At 52.4% G+C, this 19,404-nt stretch overlaps 1 protein-coding gene across 1 annotated transcript; it reads right to left on the bottom strand.

Moving 5' to 3' along the window:
- Window positions 1–4,930: 4,930 nt before the first annotated feature.
- LOC142588748 (uncharacterized) lies at window positions 4,931–17,098 on the bottom strand. The gene is made up of 3 exons (XM_075700566.1): window positions 15,932–17,098; window positions 8,457–13,735; window positions 4,931–5,624 (listed from the first exon to the last, which is right to left on the bottom strand). The coding sequence occupies exons 1-3, from the start codon at window positions 17,096–17,098 to the stop codon at window positions 5,099–5,101; spliced, it is 6,972 nt and encodes a 2,323-aa protein (XP_075556681.1). The 3' UTR covers window positions 4,931–5,098.
- Between the last annotated feature and the right edge of the window lie 2,306 nt (window positions 17,099–19,404).

The raw sequence follows: 19,404 nt of genomic DNA, 5'->3' as shown, positions 1-19,404 counted from the left end.
GCCAGAAGAGCGCTACATTGCAATGCGAAGAATACAATGCCGGACGAGTCGGTTGGACACAGTGCCATGTCAAGCGCGAATGCGTTACATACGAAAGTGACTGTAGGCGAGACTGCGGATCACCAAGACGCGGAGGATTGGGCGCGGTACGCCAGCCATTTTCACTTGGGTTTACTTCCGAATGTGCAGGGTCATCGTTTGAGTCATCGCAAGCCGTCGCCGGATCGGAATGACACGTACACGTCGCCAGTACGAAGAACAACGTTTAACCTGTACTCGAACAGCGATTCCAGCATAGTTCGGGAATTCCACCGACGGAACGCCTCTCAGCTGCACCACACGAACAAGAATATCTGGCGTTCAACGGAAATCTGGTGTTCGCCTTTCATATCGGCCCACCGTGCACCGGCGAGGGGCGGATTCCCAGGCCTCACCCGTCCCGCTTTACTTCGTTTCAAAGAATAATGTAACCGGGTTGTTTTTCAGTATAGATTTCTGTCCGACCTCTTATGTCCTTGTGATGTGTTCTTTCTTTGTCCTTTCGGCGCGCAGGAGCACCTATTTCTCGCTGGTTGGATTGATTTATATGTTTTGAAGGAATTGATTGACGTGTCATTTCGTTTTCTTTTAGTGATGGCGCACACCCCCTGCAGGGGTTGACCAAGATTCGGATGCTGTTAGGGGAAAAAAAAGTACTATTAGTAGAAACAATAGAAATTTTCGATTTGAATAAACAAATACCGAATTGAGAATTTGTCCGGGAAATTGACTTGAAATGTGGAATTTCATCCACTGCTGAGCAAGCATCCCTATGACAATGTCCAAGAGAGGACGCTCCCAGAAAAAGAACACGCGAGTGAAAAAAAAAATTCAATGTATGCCAATTTGTCTAGACTGTGATTCCACATTGTTTTCCCTTGTTATTGTTGTTGCCTATCACGTGTGTGGTGAGTGAGTGAGTGAGTGAATAAACTTTATTGCAGGTCCGACGAGGACGCGAACTCGTCGCGCACCCGGCTAGTCCCACGTCGGGACCGGCAGGTCTAGCCCACCGGCCCGGTCGCGGGCACGCCGGACGGCCAGGATTTGCTTTTCTAGAGCGGGGCTACGCAAAAGCGAGTCCCACTCCTCCTTGATGAACTTCCGGTACGTCGACCCGCACTCCCAGAGCATGTGAGGTAGAGTGGAGGTCTGGCCGCAGGACGGCTAGGCGTCGTCGCGATACACGTCGGGGTAATCCTTGTGGAGAACGGACAGACACGGATATGTGCTGGTCTGTAGAAGCCTTAGCGAAACGGCTTGCGCCCTATTCAACTTGGGGTGAGGGGGTGGAAAGACCCTTCTGGTCATGCAGAAATATTTAATAATCTCGTTGTGAGTAGCGGGAGCGTCCCTGTGACCGTAGAGAGGAGGGGAGTCGGTGCTTCTTGCAGAGGAAGCGCGGTCGGCGAGGTCACGCGCAGCCCCGTGAGTAGACTCATTGAGGTTCGGGGGAGCACCCTTGACCGATCCTACGTGAGCGGGAAACCAGTGAATTGAATGGTTTGTGAGAGCATGTGGACTCGAGCCGCTAAGAAGACGAACAGCTTCCTTGGCGATGCAACCCTTCTGAAAAGCGCTAACTGCCGTTTTGGAATCACTATAGATTTCGGACCCACGACCGTCTAGCAGGGCGAGGGCGATGGCGACTTGCTCGGCGACTCCGGGGTCTGAAGTGCGAATCGAGGCGCTATTGGAAATCTTTCCGCTCGAGTCGACCACAACGACGGCAAAGGTCTTCCCGTCACTGTACTTCGCAGCGTCGACGAAGCTTTCTTTAATGTCGTGTTGCCTGATCTGTTTGAGGATGGCTGCTGCTCTGGCCTTGCGTCTGCCCTCGTTGTGGACGGGGTGTCCATACCGTCCTCTTCACGTGTCATCACGTGTGTGGTTCCTACCCACGATGGGGGATTGGTCGAGAAATGGGTGGATTATTACAATTTAATATGGAGCATAAGTTTCCGAATATCTAAAACGGTGGAAAACGTCGACGCTCTTCTGCCTCCTCTTCTCCTATCTTCAAGGCAAGTGCCTTCGGCGGGTGACTGCGCTTCAAGTTCTTTTGAGCCACACAAAATACGAAATAGTTGGCAAGCTCACGCGTCATGGACATAATGGGTGAACTAATGATAATAATGGGTAAAAAAAACCCAACTACATATGCGCTGGAGAAATAAAGCAGCCATAGTTACACCTAGCCGTAAGCTGCATTGCCGACGGGGAACCTCAGGTGGACCATGCAGTGCGCAGCGCCGAAGAGCTTCGGAACTCAAAGAGGAAATGGCCTATGCCTTTCTTAGACCATTCGTGAGCGTTAGCGCTATGCGCCCCCATTTAAAGCGTAGCCTTTGTAGGCTGGACCTGTGACAGAGGCCGCGAACGATTTCGCGAAAATGAAAAGAAAAATGAAAAATAAAAGTGACTCCTAATAAGGCACACAGCTACGCAAGCGAAGTTGCACAATGCAGGGCAAACACCACTGTGGCTCACATCCGTGAGACGAGGCCCCGGGCAAAAATCATAATTGGGGAAGTCAAGGAAAATCGTTGCTATTGTTGTTGTCGCTGTGGACCTGAGCGGTCGTGGCGTGTACCCGCATTGGGGGATTCGGCCGTGAATCTGGTGGGTAGAAGGAACGAATAAGGACAAGGAAATTAACAATTTGGAAGTTGAAATTTGTAAACGAAAATTCTAGGGTGCGGGAGAAAAAAAGAGTAAAGCACACAAAAACACTATCTGCAATAGCGATGAATAAAAAAGAAAGTAACAAGTCTAAGTTGGCGGAACGGAGCGTCGAGAAGTATTTTTATGTTTATATCGAGAATCGACGACACAACAAAAATAAAGGATCATTGCTGCACTAATTTTACATTACGTTATTCTTGTTCTGGGAAATTTGTAATGCAAATTTCACGACATATTGCGTTCATCTTCTAGCAACTCTGTCATTTATCTTCTCTTTATTTTTTACCTCTTTTATTGCCTCTTTTCTTTTTGCTATACCGCACGCTTCTTGCATATATAGGTCGTTGCTGGGTTGTTGCATCTACATCCACAAGGTGGAGGCACAAAGCCTTGGCAGGGGAAGAGGGGGCGCTGTCAGATTGCACTTGCTTCATTCGATTCCAGAATGGCGTCTTGGTCAAACTTGTTCGCCGCGGTCGGCCGGCGAAGTAGGTTGCGAGTGGATGAACTCTATTTCACAGACCAAGCCATTGGTGACCGGAGGTCGGCGGCCACCCTATTCCAGATACACGCAATGTACATACCTTATGCAAGAAACTGCCAATTCTGCAACACGCCCCATGGTCTGGTAATGCAGAGAAGGAACCCACAGACAGGGCCCATCGAAGCACAAGCAGAACAACAGTGCAACAGGCCCAGCTGGCAACCCTGAGGACCAGCTACGGCTGGCGTACATGAACTAGGCTATCAGCACGATGCCAAGGAGGTTATATAAAAGAAATTCGCTCGAATGGTAGCCCCCGTAGCTTCTTACCAGCAGAGATGGAGCCAGTATTTTCATCCCATTCACCTCTGAAAGAGAAGCTATACAGCTAAAGACCACTCACAGCTCAATTGCTTTTTGATCTGTTTATGTGAGTGAAAGGCTTGCTGGAAGATAACAGCCAGAAGTTTCTTGCTAAAGATGGCAAGAATACATGTATAGCACAACCGCTATGGTGACGTGGCTGAGGCACCGTCGTGGACATACATCAGCTGGGCTGGCTAGAGGATACTCAGAGTGGTGCCGTTGGTGGCTATGTAGCAGCTGAACTGCTGTTGAAGGTGGCCAGAGGCCACAGTGCTACCAAATGTGTTCCGATTGGCACCGTCCTTTTATCGGTCTGCGAGGCCGCATTGTGCAAGCGGCAAGAAAAGCACCGCCTCGTTCAGTCTCCGGTAAACGCCTCTTAGATCAGCGACAAGTGGTGCAGGCCGGCGTTTATCTTGGAAACGGCGCAGAGATGAAAACGCGAACACGCGGCACTCCACCTCCAAGGGAGCAGCGCGAAGCGATTATGCAAGCGAAGCCCTGCACCCAGAGCTTCTAATTCACGAGTTGATAAATGTGATAAGCGCCCTCACCTGCGCCTGGGGATCTGCAAGTGGCAACCGTACGACCCGGACACAGGTGCCAGGCACCTGTGGCTACGGCAGACAGTCATCACATCTTGCGGTTGCGTCCTGGTACTAAGGACATTGGGCGCACAATGCATAGAGAGGCTTAACTAAAGCCGATTTATTTGACGCCTTTTTGTGATACATTTCTACATATGCCTTGCGGCAAGTCCATCAAATATAATATATAAACCATGTGCTATCCCCCTCGCTCTCGAAGCGACTGGATGGCGCCCCCAAGACACTGTATGTCGCTGAGGCCGCTTTTCTCTACAACGGCCTCGGAAGAGCGCGAGAGCACCTTGCAGTGCACGCACGCCCAGTTATCCAATCCAGGAGGAGCCTTGCGGTCTTCATCGGCGATGCGCTGAAGGGCACGGCGAACGAGGTCCTGGGCTGCGTCCTTCACCACCTTTGCTGCCCATAAACGTATAGACAACAGGCAGGTTGCCCGCTGCTGCCACTACGTAACTACGACGACAATTTAACGTACACGCGACAGCTCTGTCATTTATTTTCCAAGTTTATTCTACTCCACACAACAAAGCAGTCTAGAGTATACGCATTTAAGATCTTGCTACCGTGTAACTTAGCTACGACTCGATACGCTCGCAATATTAACGTAATTGACACTTACCGATTTCGTTGGTGAAAGCAAGTAATTTCGTCAGCCGGCATTGCGAACACGTAAATTTAATGCGCGGGAAAATTATTCAATTTTCGCGCTTTCAGAGTAAGCGCTCCCCCCCCCCCCCCCCCCCCCGAAAGACGTTAGAAAACATTTCACCAACGAAGCGTACGGAACGCGCACAGGGCTTATCCTACGCCGCGTATATTAAGGCTACATAACGTTCAGAGTTCCCTATGCGGTCGGGTATGCTTTCGCTAAAAAAATACTGCGCTCTCGCGGCAGGCGAGCGCACGTTGCCGCGGCGCCCTAGCGGCGCTTCAGGACGTTACACGTGAGCGCCTTGGGCGCCATGTCGGCGGTGGGCGCGCAGCCAAACGCGTGCGCGAACTCGTCGACGTGCCGCAGCGCCGCGTTCACCCGGTAGTGCGCGGGGAGCCAGTGGCCCCGGTGCTCGGCGTAGACGGTGTCCGCCGACTCGCAGTTGTCCAGAGCGTAGTAGATAAAGAACAGCGCGTCCGAGGAGGTGTCGGGGAGGTCCTGCAACCGGAAGTCGGCCCGCCAAATACGCCGCACGTTCAAGTGGTCGCCGAAGGCGCGCACGGCGAGCTTGACGGCCGCCACGTGCTGGAGCAGGGCCGCCCGGGTCTTGCCGGAGTGGACGGACACGGGCCCGCGCAGCGCGACCGGGAGCCGGCGCAGGTCGTCCTCGAAACAGGCGAGGAGGCGCTCGAGCTGCCGCCTGGTGCCGTCGCCGAGCGTAACCGGGGCGCTTCGCTCGTAGATGTTGGGGAACAGGAGCTGCACCAGGGCGCGGTAGAAGCGGACGGCCACCCTGCGATCGGGAGAACGCGTGGTAGTAATGGTTTATTATTCGGTCAGGCTCGAAAGACACACACACACACACACACACACACGCACACGCACACGCACACGCACGCACGCACACACGCACGCACACGCACACACACACACACACACACACACACACACACACACACACACACACACACACACACACACACACGCGCACGCACACGCACACGCACACGCACACGCACGCGCACACACACACACACACACACACACACACACACACACACACACACACACACACACACACACACACACGCACACACACACACACACACACACACACACACACGCACGCACACACACACACACACACACACACACGCACACGCACACACACGCGCGCGCGCGCGCGCGCAATCTGCAGGCCTTTCAGAGCTATACGTTGGGCTGGAGGGGGCAGAGCCTGGCAATCAGAAATGCATGTTTAAAATTGAAAAAAAGAAAAAGAAAATGAACAGAACAAACGAAGAAACGTATTTCGAGGTGTTAAATCTAATTAGCCGTAGCGCAATTATACAAGTTGCCCAAGGAAACGTTTAAAACAGTAAACACGTAATAAATATGACATTTCGCTGACAGGCAATGGATACGTAACTTTCAAGGACGAACTGTCGCGCTGATTGGCCCTGCATACCTTCCGAAGGGAACCAGCGCTAAAAAGGAAGGACACGGAGGAAGAGGGGCAGGAGACAAGCACTTGTGTTCGTCCCCATTCCTGTGTCTTTCTTTAGCGCTATTTGCACTGATGGGCAAGCATCGCAGAGTCATACTTGTGAAAAGACAGGGGGATATTTACATTTACAAACGCAGTAAAGGCAAGGAGTGGGGAACGGGCGACGGACTTGTGTAGACGCCTGTACAAACTGCTCGACCTGTTGCGCGACCAGTCGTGCTGATTAACAAAAAGAGTTGGGCTAGTTCGTGTTCGTGCAACTGCTGTGAGGTAGTTACTGGCGCGAACAAGGCTAACGGAAAAAAGGTTGGTACAGGACAGCTAGAGCGCTAGACTTCGACTGTCTTGTGCAAACCTTTTTTTGTGTCCGTTAGCCTTGTTCGTGCTAGTAACTGCGTCTCAGCAGTAATGCTAACAACCGATCCCGCAAAGCCTTCAATATATTCCATTAACTGGAGCAGTCGTCTACCGTGACGCACCTTGCTTTGCGTCCGCATCGTACACCAAGCGATACCAATCAACCTTCAAGCTGACGTGCCCTACCAACCATCGAGCAAGCATGGAGCATCGTACAGCCCGAGCCACCACGTATCCGACGCGCACATATATCCTGCTGGAACACGGCGTGATACTTTGTGCACGAAGTGGTCACGTGTCTTCCCGCGATAGCCTGCTGCGTGAAGGCCAACAACTTCGACGGAACTTCCTTCGCTTTTCAGAAGTCTGCGCAGAACTCGTTTCGCCAGTGCAATATTCTAGCGGCGCTTTGGCCGTTGCCATGGCCAAGACGCGGGCCTCGGGTATTTGCTTTGGCCGGCGACTACGTCGAATACATTTCGGCCTTGGGGATTCTTTTCAGAGCCGTTTACAGCATCGTGTGTAAGGGACGCGAACTTCGGACGACGACACGCTGTAAGCACATAGAAAGTACGATGAAGGGACACTAAAGATAAACATTAAGTTCAGTTGCATCAGCAAGTTGTGCTTTTGCGATAGCCAGCAAGACGGCTGCTCTGATACCGTGACAGAGGGCTTGACAAGCTAGAGAAGAAGCAAGTACGAAACAAGGGCTGCTAAGTGCCGCCACCAAGTTCCAGCTGTCGGTCACGTCATAAATTAAGACAGCGTCTGTTCGGGTTTAACAGTTCATCAATTGCACAAAAGATCGCATCGTATGCTAAGAAAATCCCATTACCAATCGACCAAGTCTCGAGAACTAAGCGAATGCCTAATCAGTTCTGGTACGACAACCAAATTTCCGTGACGTCACACTGCCATACCGGAGCTGAGGTGTATAAGTTTATGAAAGGCGTGGCTTTACCTTCATTTTCTGCACCATCAGTCGATGCTTTTTTCGCGGAACCAATAAAACTGAATTAAAGAATACCTTAGCAAGCGAAGGTGATTTAACGTTTCTCTTCAATGCATGCATTTTGGACGCTGCCCCTTCGGTAATTCGTTGCAAAACATAACCGAAATACGTCAGTGTAACTTAATGAGCAGCAACCCCCTCCCGACCCCTAAAATATAAATCAGTAGATTTGCCGAGTTTCAAAAAGCTTTCGCTAGCAACGTCGAAAGTGTACTTCCTTCGAATAACGACACTAATTACGACCAACATTTGTGACATAGCGCTGTGTTATAGAAGTGTTTTGTTCCTGAATAAAACGCTGCTACAGCACAGCACAAAGGGCCGACTAAGTGCCGTAAGTGCGTATGCGGTTAGAAGCAAGTACCCTTCGGACCTTGCTATTTGAGGTTGACTGAAAGTTGACCGATGTCCTGAACTATATATATTTTTAATATGGTTGCCCACTGAGTAACGCTGGTGTATTGCGGTGAAGTTCAACAGATTGCCGAAGTGCAACGTCAAAAATTCCTGGGCATGTCTCATAAGGTGGCAACCACAAGGAAGTGCATATCAGGCGTATTTCGGCATGCCGTCGCACGGTGTCAGCTTGCGCCGAACGATTACTTCTCTGTGATGCCAAGCTAAATGCGTTTGGTGCGGCTATACCGACTGCAACGATGACCCTGTAGTGTACGCATGTGGACGCACTTGGGTCACACAAATCGGGAGCGATATTACGGCTCGCGCATAGTCAACGCTGAGCGCACCTGGACAGATGGAAGGCGAACATGGTGCTGTTGGCCGGCACCGACGTGTTGAAGAGCGCCATGGACACGTGCACCAGCTGGCGCATCACCTCGTACTCTGGCACAGTGGCGAGCTCGGAGCGCGGTTCGCCCCTCAGTGCCAGCACGTCGCGGCCGTTCTTGAGGATCGCCTGGAGCCGCTTCTGCTCCTGCAGCATGGACACCTGGTGGAAGAAGCGCAGCGGGTGCTCGCTGCGCCGCGGTATCTCGCTGGGCGCTGGAGCGCAGGGCTCCGAAGACGCGTCGCGGAATGCCGCCATGCGGTTCCTCTTGAGCCGATAGCGCACGAAGAGCGCCGACAGCTCGTCGATCCAGGCCACCAGCTCGTGGTGGCGGCCGAACGAGGACTGCATCCGGGACAGCCAGTCGACCAGGCCCAGGTCGGCGTGCCACATGCCGCGAAGGTTCACGGCCGCCTTGGCGAAGCACCCCGGCAGCAGCTGCTGCACCGCCAGCAGGCAGAGGGTCTTGGTGCGCGAGACGTCAGGCAGGGTGCGGTCGAGCACGTCCTTGGCGAACACTTGCCGCAGACTGGCGAGCTTTTCCGGGAAGAAGGGCGCCATCTTGGCGAGCGCCACGAAGCCCAAATAGTTGGCCACGGCGTGCGCCGGCAGTTCCTGCATGGCCGACGTCAGGTGGTTGCGCACGTAGTCGGTAGACTTGAGCATCACTTCGGTCGTGCCGTCAATGGCGATTATGCCGCTGAATACACGTTCGAGGAAGAGCTTGTAGCCGTTGTCCAGGTCGATGAGCTTCATTAACGTGTAAGATAGAGGACCAGTGTCCGGGCTGGCCGCAGACGCGGGGGACGAACCGATGCGTATGAAGACCCTCATGACCTCATCGATGTCCTGCTTGCCGGATGCTGCGGAGAACCTAGTCATTATTTCCTTGAGGGCGGAACTGAACAGATCCTTCACGGCAGGCGTGGACGCGTCGTTACAAGAGAATAGCAGGCGTGGTTTATCAAGCTCGATGGCCGCGGTTTCGAGCACTTTGGTGCTGACACCGACGCTGACGGAGGCCAAAGCGGCCACGTTAAGGTCCCGCACTAGTTCTCCCGCAAACGTCCACGCCACCGAAGTTGTGACTGCATCGGGTTTGAGTAACGGCCACTCCTTGATTGCCCACTCGCGAAATAACTGCCGGGCAACTCCGACGACCGTGTCACCATCGTTTCCAACCTTGTCCCGTCGCAAGCAGTCCCCGTGCAGATCGGCGGCTACCCTGACGTCTGTGTCTGGCATGCCTAGCAGCAAGGGCTCAAGATTTGCCAAGAGCCTGTCCTGCAGCATCGTGTCCACTGACTGGACGCCACCAGCTCCCGTGCCCGGAACTGGGTGGACTTTGCTCCAACCGTCGCACACATACTCGTAAAAATTGTCGCAGGGATTTTTGTCGGTACTGAGAAGCGACTTCAAGTACGCGCCTTCGGCTTTGCAGATGTCGCTGGAACACGTGTATATTGTTGAGTACGGTGGCGGAGGTGTTGCCGTGGCGGCATCGGGGATGCTATAGCTGGTGGTGGTGGTTGTCGCAGCCTCCAGGATTGGCCAGAAGTAGGCTATCAGCAAAACAACGATCAAGGCTGTGACCAAGAAGATGCAACAAGGAATTACTGAACACGTTCTAGTCTCAACATATTGCACGGGCGGCCCGCGTTGCTTGGAATTATCTCTCGAGGACTTCTTGCCTTTCTTTTTGACCTGGAGATCGGAGGTGGTAGACTCACTTTTTTCTTTCTTCGGCTTTTTCTTCTTTTTCTTGGACTTCTTCGTGGACAGCTTCTTACCTGTCGTTTGTTCATCCTGTTTCGTCGTGGTCTCAGCCTTCTCGCGGGACTCGCTTTCTTCTTTCTCCGCCTTTCGCGCAGCGTGGCATTTGTGCTTCTTTTTCTTGGACTTCTTTCGAAGCGGCTTTATCTCAGATGTTTCCTCATAAACCTTTATCAGGGCATCAGCTTTTGCCTTTGCTTTCGCCTTCGCTTTACGCTTGGCTTTCACCATGGCCTTTCTGCGCTCGTACTGCGACAAGGTTTCGTCTTTGTGCTTGGCGCACCTATGCCCGCCGTGAGCCTTGCGCTTTCCAGCACTCAAGACGGCCACCCTGAATTCTCTGGTCGAATGCGAAGCTGGCTCTGGCGTCTTCGTCGGAGGCGCTTTTTTGGCTACTTCAGGTGGCGGCTTTGGAGCTTCCTTTAGTGCCGTTGGGGGCGCTTTCGTTTGTTCAGGTTTCGCAGGGGGCTTTTCCACCGGTAGCACGGCGGATTTTTCCTCGTTCCACGGAATAATAGCCTTGGAATCCGTTACGTGAAGCGGATCGCCCGTTTCCTTGCGTGGTTCCTCCGGCTTTGCGACAGGGGCGGCCACAGGCGCTGGAGCCTTTGGTTCTGCCAGTATCGAGGCCTTGCGTGACGGGGTCGCTTTCAGTATCGAGGCCTTGCGTGACAAGGTCGCAGCCGGGGCCTTGACTGGCAGTTCCTGGGATTCTCTCACTTGGACGGACGCTTTGTAAAAGCGATAGTCAACTAATGCTTCGTCCACGTCAGAAGGCTGCGTTGGCGCAACACCAATAGCCTTCTGGAATTCCGAGGCTGGCCCATGCACTTTCGCTGCCGGTGCCTTGGAAGGATCGATTGCGGTCTTCGGTAAGGACGGTTTTCTGCCCTTTTCAGCTCCTTTCTGCGTGACTTTCGGGGCTTCTTGAGCACCCGCAGTTGCACCTTGTTCCTTTTTTCCTTCTGCGGCAGCGGCCACTTTACCCGCGAGTGGTTTGGGTGCAGCCTGAGTCTTTCCCGCTTGCGGTGCAGGCGCTACTGGAGCTGAAGTTGCTGAAGCAGGTTTCGGCGCCGTCGACGACTTCACGTCCTTTGAGGCAGTCGTTGTCGCAGGTAGCTTTGTAGGCTCCGGTTTGGCTTCAGGCTTTTTGGCCTCTGTCTTCACGCCAGACTCTGGGTCAGCAGAAGCCGATTTCACTGGTGTAGTGAGAAGCAGTGGTGCGGAAACGGTTTTCGCTACTTCCTTGTTAGCCTTTTGGTATTCCGGTGGTACAGCTTGTGCTGTAGTTGAAGGTACCGACTGCCGTCTCAGAGTGGCCAATTGCGACGGAGGCTTATGGGAGGTAGGCTTTGCTTCTGCCTCCTTTGAAGACTTTACGGTTGACGGGATGCCTGTTCCTCCTTTCGAAGTCCCGGCAGGTGCAGCTCCTGGCCGTGCTTGGGCAATCGAGGCGCGCTTGGAGTGGATCTGCGGTGTCTTCGGTGGAGGTGCGGGGCTATAGTCCCAGAGCATCGCCTCGCGGAAGTCTTTGTGCCCGGTTGACATTGTGATTATGCGCATGCCTGGAGGTGCTGGCGGAAGAGGCACAGACGGAGCACCGACAGAACCGCGAGGCGTGGTCAGGGCCTTGGTACTGGAGACTCGCCGACGGCGTCGTCCATCCGACGTGCCTTGGACGCCGATGGCAAAAGGCCTTGCGGCTGGAGCCCTTGCGGCGCCCTTGGTCATGGGTGTGGGAACTTTTTTTTCGATGATCAAGGGCTTTGCTCGCGCCATGACACTGTCGGCGATGAGCGCGGTGTCACGCACGGATGCCTTGAATGGCCGCAGTCCTTTCGGTAAGCGTCGATGCTGCGGACGACTTATGGAAGCGGCTACCGGCACAGGTGGTTTCACTGGGGGCTTCTCGGGCGGCTTCTTTGGAAGCTGTTTAGACGGTTCCTCCGGCAGTTTCTCTGGCAGTTTCAGGGCTGGCTGCTCGTCGCTTAACTTGCCTTGAGTTGACATGTAGAAAGGACGAGCTAAAACACGTCCTTTGGCGCCGTGGATAACCATGGGGGTTTGAGGCATCGACAGTGTAATTGAAGGAGCGGCTGGCCGGCTACCAGCGACATCTGTGCCTTCGTCGGCTTCATATAGCTCATCGACTGCATGGAAACTAGCCACAAATGGCCGAACGGCAACTACTCTCTTTCCTCCCGGAGCAGGAGAAGGAAGAGGGGTCACCGGCTTACTGGGAGCTACCCGTTCTTTTGACGGTTTGCGTGGCGCACCCCCCGCTTTCGGTGTTGTCGTTCCGCTTTGAGCCACCGATGCTCGTCTTTGTAGGGATTCTTTGCTGGATTGTTTGGTAACAGCGTTTGGAGTGGTGTCGCGAACGTTTGCCCGAAGCGGACGAGCGGCGACGCCAGCAGCTTTCCGCGGTGGAGGTGGAGTAGTCCCTCGTTTTGCTGGTCCCATGGGTCGCGCCAGGCTAGCACGACGGGATGTGGGCCGTCCTGGACCTCTCTCTGGAAGAATCCAGGAGAATGTCTTGGATGGCGGTGAGACTCCTCTCATTCCCTGCGTCCCCCAGCGTATTGTACTCGTAGCGGGTTTCAGAGAAGACTTTCGACGGTGTTTCGGATACTGGAGTAGTTCGGTGTAAGAGAGAGCTTCCTTTGATTGGGGTAGGAAGCCTTCAAAGTCCACTTTCGGTTCCGGCTGCTGCTCTTCATCAAGAGGCTCAGGAGCTGCCTCTGCACCGTGTTTGGGGTACTCGAGCAGTTCGGTGTAAGCGAGGGCTTCCTTGGACTGAGGCATGAAGCGTTCAAGGTCCACTTTTGGTCCTGAGTCAGCCTCCTTTACAACGGGTTTCGGAGCTGCCTTCGGAGCGGCTGTCGGACGGCGTTTGGGGTACCCGAGCAATTCGGTGTAAGCGAGGGCTTCCTTGGACTGAGGCATGAAGCGTTCAAGGTTCACTTTTGGTCCTGAGTCAGCCTCCCTTACAACTGTTTTCGAAGTTGCCTTCCGAGCGGCCTTCGGAGCTGCTGTCGGACGGTGTTTGGGGTACCCGAGCAATTCGGTGTAAGCGAGGGCTTCCTTGGACTGAGGCATGAAGCGTTCAAGGCTCACTTTTGGTCCTAAGTCAGCCTCTTTTACAGCGGGTTGCGGAGCTGCCTTCGGACGGTGTTTGGGGTAGTCGAGCAATTCAGTGTAAGCGAGGGCTTCCTTAGACTGAGGCATGAATCTTTCTAGATCCACCGGATATTCCTGGTCGGTATACTCCTCTCGTTTCTCCGCGAGTTGAGAATCGTCGCTTGGCTTCGGCGGTCCTCCCAGTGAGGGCGCTCTGCCGGGACGAATCTTCACCGTGGCAGAGATATGCTCCACGAAAGACTGCGAGCTGCCGGTGCGGCTTGATGTTGCCAAAGCTGGTTCTGCCCTTGTGGCGTGATGTCTCTTCGTGATGTCCACAGAGACCTAAGGAAGTTGTTCGCAATGTTACAAGCCCAAGAATGGGAAAGGAAGGTTTTCCTTCTCATAATGAAATCATCGAGCGCTCGGCATGCCAAGACCGTGTATTTCGCATTTGTGCAGTCGTATACGATACACCGGGCACCATTTACAAAGGTGGTTTTAGGCTAGAATTGTTCTTAAAGGTAGACCGCAGCCAACCGTGATGTGAGACATATTGGTAAAGCTGACTGGGAAATGACCAAATAGCACTTAAGAACAAAAAGTTCGGCCCCAGTTCACTATCACTTCGTTCTCCATCATACTGATGGCGAATATTCACCACCTCATCGCGAAGCGCACGCACGTGATAGATCTGCGTGATAATTAACCCGCATTGCCAAACCAGTGAATCATACGTACTACATGATTTAGTAAAAAGCGAATCAAGATAATGAAACCGTTGCTAAGCAAGCAGCTTATCGAATAACAAATAGTTCGCACGAACAGAACGTTTGCGAATCCGGCCGTAGATTTGGGAGCAAATTGGTTGTGTGCTGTACGCATCTACTCTACATGGACTATGTTTAAGAGATCTCAAAACTGGTCGAGTATGGGCTTTGTGATAACGGACATTGTAGTATATACCGTGAGTGAGAATGGCGTAACTATAATATATATATATATATATATATATATATATATATATATATATATATATATATATATATATATATATATATATATATATATATATATATATATGATCAAGTGGCAAATGATCAGAAAATTGAAGATGTGGCTGGTAGCCACGTGCTGTTTAGCTTTTAAGTTCGCGCTAGATATCTTGTCGTAATAGTCAAGCTTTTTAAAGGCCCACTGCAAATTTAACTTTGACTAAGTTTGTTCAGTAAAATGAAGAGTACATAACCCGAAAGCCATCTTGGCAATGCCGCAGGGCTGGCAAGTTTTCCGGCGAGCAGCCTTTAAACGGCACCTTAAGCAAACGCTACGTGGGGCGGTTCGGCGCTGTGACCCAAGTCCCCCAGTCTCCGAGACTTTTCATCGCACCTCGGGCAGCCGCGGGCGCCGCCTTACCTCGGAGGTGGTGCGGAGGTGCCACGCCTGCTAAGCCTCGCATTGCTTCGGGCGAGCGGCAACGGCGGCCTTTTTAAATTGCGATACCAATTATACGACCACCCCAGGCGCAATTCTGCCATCGCCGCCACCGTCGGCGAGAGCCGCTATGTTCCGCGTGATGTCCAAGGGCGAGAACACCGTCGCCGCGCGCCGTATGCTGTATGTGCGAGTGAAAGCGTGGGAGGCTGAGTCCACAACGGCAGCTGAATATGCCGTGCGCAAGGGAGGAAAGCGGGGAGGACGCGCGCCGTCTTCCGTCGCGCGCAAGGCATCAAGGGAGGGAGGGGGGCGTTCTACCCCGGCGGCTGTTGCGTACGACGCGGCCGCGCGGGCCCTATTTAGAAAGCGATCTGCGATGGGGACTGAGCACGCTGAGCGCTGATAGTTTCTTGTGCACTTTGTTTTCGCCGCTTAGCTCACGTAGAAGCGAGAGGCTGCCGCGCCTCCTCACTCAAACGTTTTGACAGCGAGTTTCCGTGGTCATCGAGCGAGATGTGTTCACGTTTGCATGTGCGCGCGTGACACCATGCTTGTCAATTTAGTTAGTAAGCGAATGTTTAAAACTCCATACAGTCGATAAAACTACTATCCTTACTTCTCATAGCTGTTTACTATTTCGCTATCGCAATGGATGCTTCGCCTTTCGGGAGAAACTACGACTTTTTTCGACTTCCGGTATCAAAAACGACAATCTTTTACAAAATTCTCGTGACGCTTCCGCTAATACTTCGAATATCAAGCTTTGCACAGATGCTCCTTTATATATCAAATTACTTAAACTGGGCCTTCTTCCACGGTATAGAATTTGGTTAGCGCTAAGGAAGTCGGCACCCTACGAAATACGCCTTTTAAAGAAAAAAAAACCCAAGTTGTACTGCAGGCCTCACTAAGGTGAGGTTTGATCCGTAGGCTGGGTGAATAACTTTAGCAACAGGGATCTACTTATCGCGCCAGTTGAAGCACTTTTTTTCAGTAGAGCAAAACAAACGTTTAAGCTGCACTGAAGTAAGAGTGTTTCCTTTTAAGATGGTGCCATTTTATAACACGAATTGGACATACGTAACTGCCCGTTGTGCACATTACCTCTAGCTGTCGCCCAACACCCAGGTTGGAGGGAACACGACGCCGGTCCTCCAAGCCGCCTGGGATCGAGGCCGTCGATATCTCCGCGCCTTGGCTCCGTCGCCTCGAGCTGCGGAGGTTTCCGATGCCTCCCGTCGACGAACTGCGTCTTCTCGAGGAAGTCAGCGCGCCGGGCCCACCCGCCCTACCTCTGGCGAGCATGCCTTCCGAGGAGAGCTCTTGGGAGCTGCTGCTCCTTCGACTTGAGGTCGTCGTGGACCCTTTCCGAGCCTCCCACGCCGCGTAGCACGTCACGTCTCCCATCGCACCGGTCGCGTCGAGTTTGCGCTCGCCTTGCGACACGGTCGGTAACGTCGTGGCCGAGCAAGACGCCCGATGCTTGGTGTCGCGGGGTGGTCTCGCCAGGGACGGGCTCGTGGAAGGGCGACGTCGCGTCCGGGACGGCCCATGCTGCTGCGGTGAAGACCTGTCGGCGACGCTTACGGGTTCCCCGGTAAACAGCGACGCTCGCGTCTGCGAGCACTCCGCGAGTCTTGGTCGATGCTCCCCGTGCGCGGTCACGGCAACTCCCTCTCGCGCTGGGCGCTGGGGCTCTGGCGCTCGGTGCAAACCTCGGCGCTCTCGGTGCTTCGCGGGCCCCCGCGATAGCTTTCTGCGCGCTTCAAGCTCATTCAGCCAAGTACGGGATTGCGATTCATCATGGCCGCCCTCACGATGGTGTCCGCGGCCCGCAGTTGCCGTCGATTCAACGGCCTCCCTCGTCGTCGCATCGAGAAAATGACACCCTTTCTCCCGCGACGAACGGCGCTTCAGGTCGTCGGAGCCCCCGGAAGACCCTTCTCTCGCGGTGGAGGCAGCCTTTCTTAAAGACGGCGGCGACGACGTCGAGCTCGACGTGAACCGTCGTCGCGCGTAGCCACGACGCCTCGGTTCGTCCGCACGACTGATGGGGGTCAGTGCCCAGGCGGCCTCGACTGACGTGGGCGGCGAGCCGCCTGCATCGTCGGGTGAACGTTCTGGCCGAGTCGGACCTTTGACGGGGCTACGGCTAGCGATGGCCGCCGACGGTGCTGCACCTAGTTCGGGCGTCTTTACCCGGCGGTCGAGCTCAGCCGGCGAGCTGCTTGCCTGCGCGGTCTTCTCGACATCTGGTTCCGATCGCTTCATGCTTGAAGTACTCGATGCGCTGTGCTCAGCGATTGCTCTTTGAGGTCTGCGGCTGCCGTCTCCACGGGGCAATAGCGTGTGAGGCCAGGGGCTCGCGTGGTAGCACGGAACGTGACTCGTTTCGTTTTCGTCTTCCTTCTATGATGGTACAGATTACAGTTGTTATTGTTCTTTTGTTGTTTTTACCTCAGAAGATGGCTCGTACCCACCGTGGGGATTGGCCACACTGGTAGTAACAAAAACTGCACCCAACAAGCGACAAAAAAGGCTCAGAAGCGAACAATGGAAAAACACAGCAACAAGCAACATTAGACATAAAAAAATTTAGAGACGACTTATTGATGAGGAAAAATAATAACGTACACTAGAATAGGTACCCTCGCAGCGTAACCTTCCGGACGCTTCAGTGAACTTGTGCATAGAAATAATAATAGACGCGCACGTGGTTTGTGCCTAATTGAGAAGCACCAAAGAAGAATATCTTTGATGTTGATAGCGTTAAACCCAGATTACCAATCGGAAGTACTAGAAACTTTCTGCGGAGGGAGGAGAAGAGGTGAAAGGACAGAAAGAAATGGTGAATTGTGTTTGTTCGTTAGAAAAAGTGCCATAGTTAGTCATTGATAAACCACATATATGAAGGCAAAGGTTTAGGTTGGACACTCTACAACGGAACCTTTATAATGTCCCCTTGCGTTGCCGTGAAAGGTATTTGCCCATGTTCCACGCGAATTTGCCCTATGTGTAGAATGTCGTCAGAGGAAATTAGGGATGATTCATTGCAATACAGGATTAAAAGGCGCGCAAATCTGGCGCCTGTTATAAAAGCAAAGTTAGCAAGAACATGTAAAACCAGACTAGTTATTGACGACGATGCGAGCGAGCCAGCGGACTCATTAATAAAGATTCCTCTGCGTACGGCGACAGAGACAAAGCGGATTTCAGACACACTGTCCGGCACAAGCGTCCATTCATGGTCTGTCTGCCATCTCCCTCACTTGCTTGAGCATAACAATGACCCGAGAAAATCGCGCACACTGAAAACGAGAGATTGGTCAAGAAGCGAATGACAATGTTAAAACAGGAAATAATAATGCGATTATCGTTCTCTGGAAATTCATTTTAACGTGTGAAACAGCGTAAACAAACAGCAACGAAAGAAGAATGCACATGACAACTCGGCGCTGAGTCGTAACTGCGCATTGTCGATTATCACCCCCCCCACGCCAATTTGACTACAAACTAACGGGCCCATCTCGCCATCTTGCTTATTTGGGAAACTCACTCAGTTTCTGCTACGTACGTTTCTTCGTGTTTGTTTGTTCGCGTATGTCCCCATTCACACCAACTAGCGTCACCGGGTTGTCCGTGGTCTAATGTGTAGATCATCGGGCGGCTGTGCTGAGGGAACCAAATTGTGGAACTAAATGATGATGGTTGGCGAGGATGCAATTTGAGGGAAGACGCTACGAATATCTATCTCTTGATTCTCTTCATCGTGCTTGCACACCTGTTGTGCATGTAATCATGGCCATTGAGATTCAGAAAAAATATCGTTAGATCGTCTGATAAACTCATGTTTTATTCTTTTCTGAGGAGACCATTTTAAGAAGCTGGCACTGCGAGCATGTGGAATCTATTTGCAAAAGTAGGTAAATCAGGTTACTGGCAAACCACATCATTTGTCACAACGTGAGTAAGTCCGATGCAAATGCTCGGAACTTTTTTTTTATTACTGCAAGGGATTACTGCATTTATTACTGTAAGGATTATCTTGTACGCTGCACCACTAGAAAAGAGCGCGCAACCAAATTCTAATATTTACCGAACACAAATTTTGTACGCGATCATGAGAAAATTCGCATGCAAACGATAGGGTTGGATGCTAAGCCTGCAAAACGAAGCTACCGCACGCGGTGCTTTTGAAGCTTGTAAAGTATGTGAGGGCTCTAACTGAGTTTTTTAGTTGTTTATCTCTCCTGGACATTGCAGGGAGCCCACTTCATGAATTACTTTTCGGCTATAGATGGCGGGAAATGTGGATAGGCTTAGACAAGGGAAATCTCAGTACTGCCTATTTTTAAACATTTGAATATATATAACGTCCGTCAAGTCATCACTAAAGTGATATCCCTTCATGTGTATCACTCATTTCAAATATGTTCTACAGGGCTCTGGTTCTCTTTTTTCTATGCGCCACAAATCTTACAACGACCTCCCGCTTACGTTTACTGCGCCAATGGGTACACTCTCAATTACTGTTCCTAAACCCTAGGGCTTCACGGAAACTGGCCACATGTTCTAAT

The sequence above is a fragment of the Dermacentor variabilis genome, chromosome 7 (genome assembly GCF_050947875.1).
Source record: "Dermacentor variabilis isolate Ectoservices chromosome 7, ASM5094787v1, whole genome shotgun sequence".
Taxonomy (NCBI): domain Eukaryota; kingdom Metazoa; phylum Arthropoda; class Arachnida; order Ixodida; family Ixodidae; genus Dermacentor; species Dermacentor variabilis.
Note: the sequence above shows the minus strand (reverse complement) of the source record. Positions and strands in the feature narration are given on the sequence as shown.

Bases quoted from the DNA above. Each gene is read 5' to 3' on its own strand.
- LOC142588748 (XM_075700566.1), bottom strand. From the start codon at position 17,098: ATGAAGCGATCGGAACCAGATGTCGAGAAGACCGCGCAGGCAAGCAGC. The intron at 13,736-15,931 runs GTAATGTGCACA...CAACTTCCTTAG, and splicing joins GTGTTGGGCGACAGCTAGAG to GTCTCTGTGGACATCACGAA. The intron at 5,625-8,456 runs GTGCGCTCAGCG...TCCCGATCGCAG, and splicing joins TTCGCCTTCCATCTGTCCAG to GGTGGCCGTCCGCTTCTACC.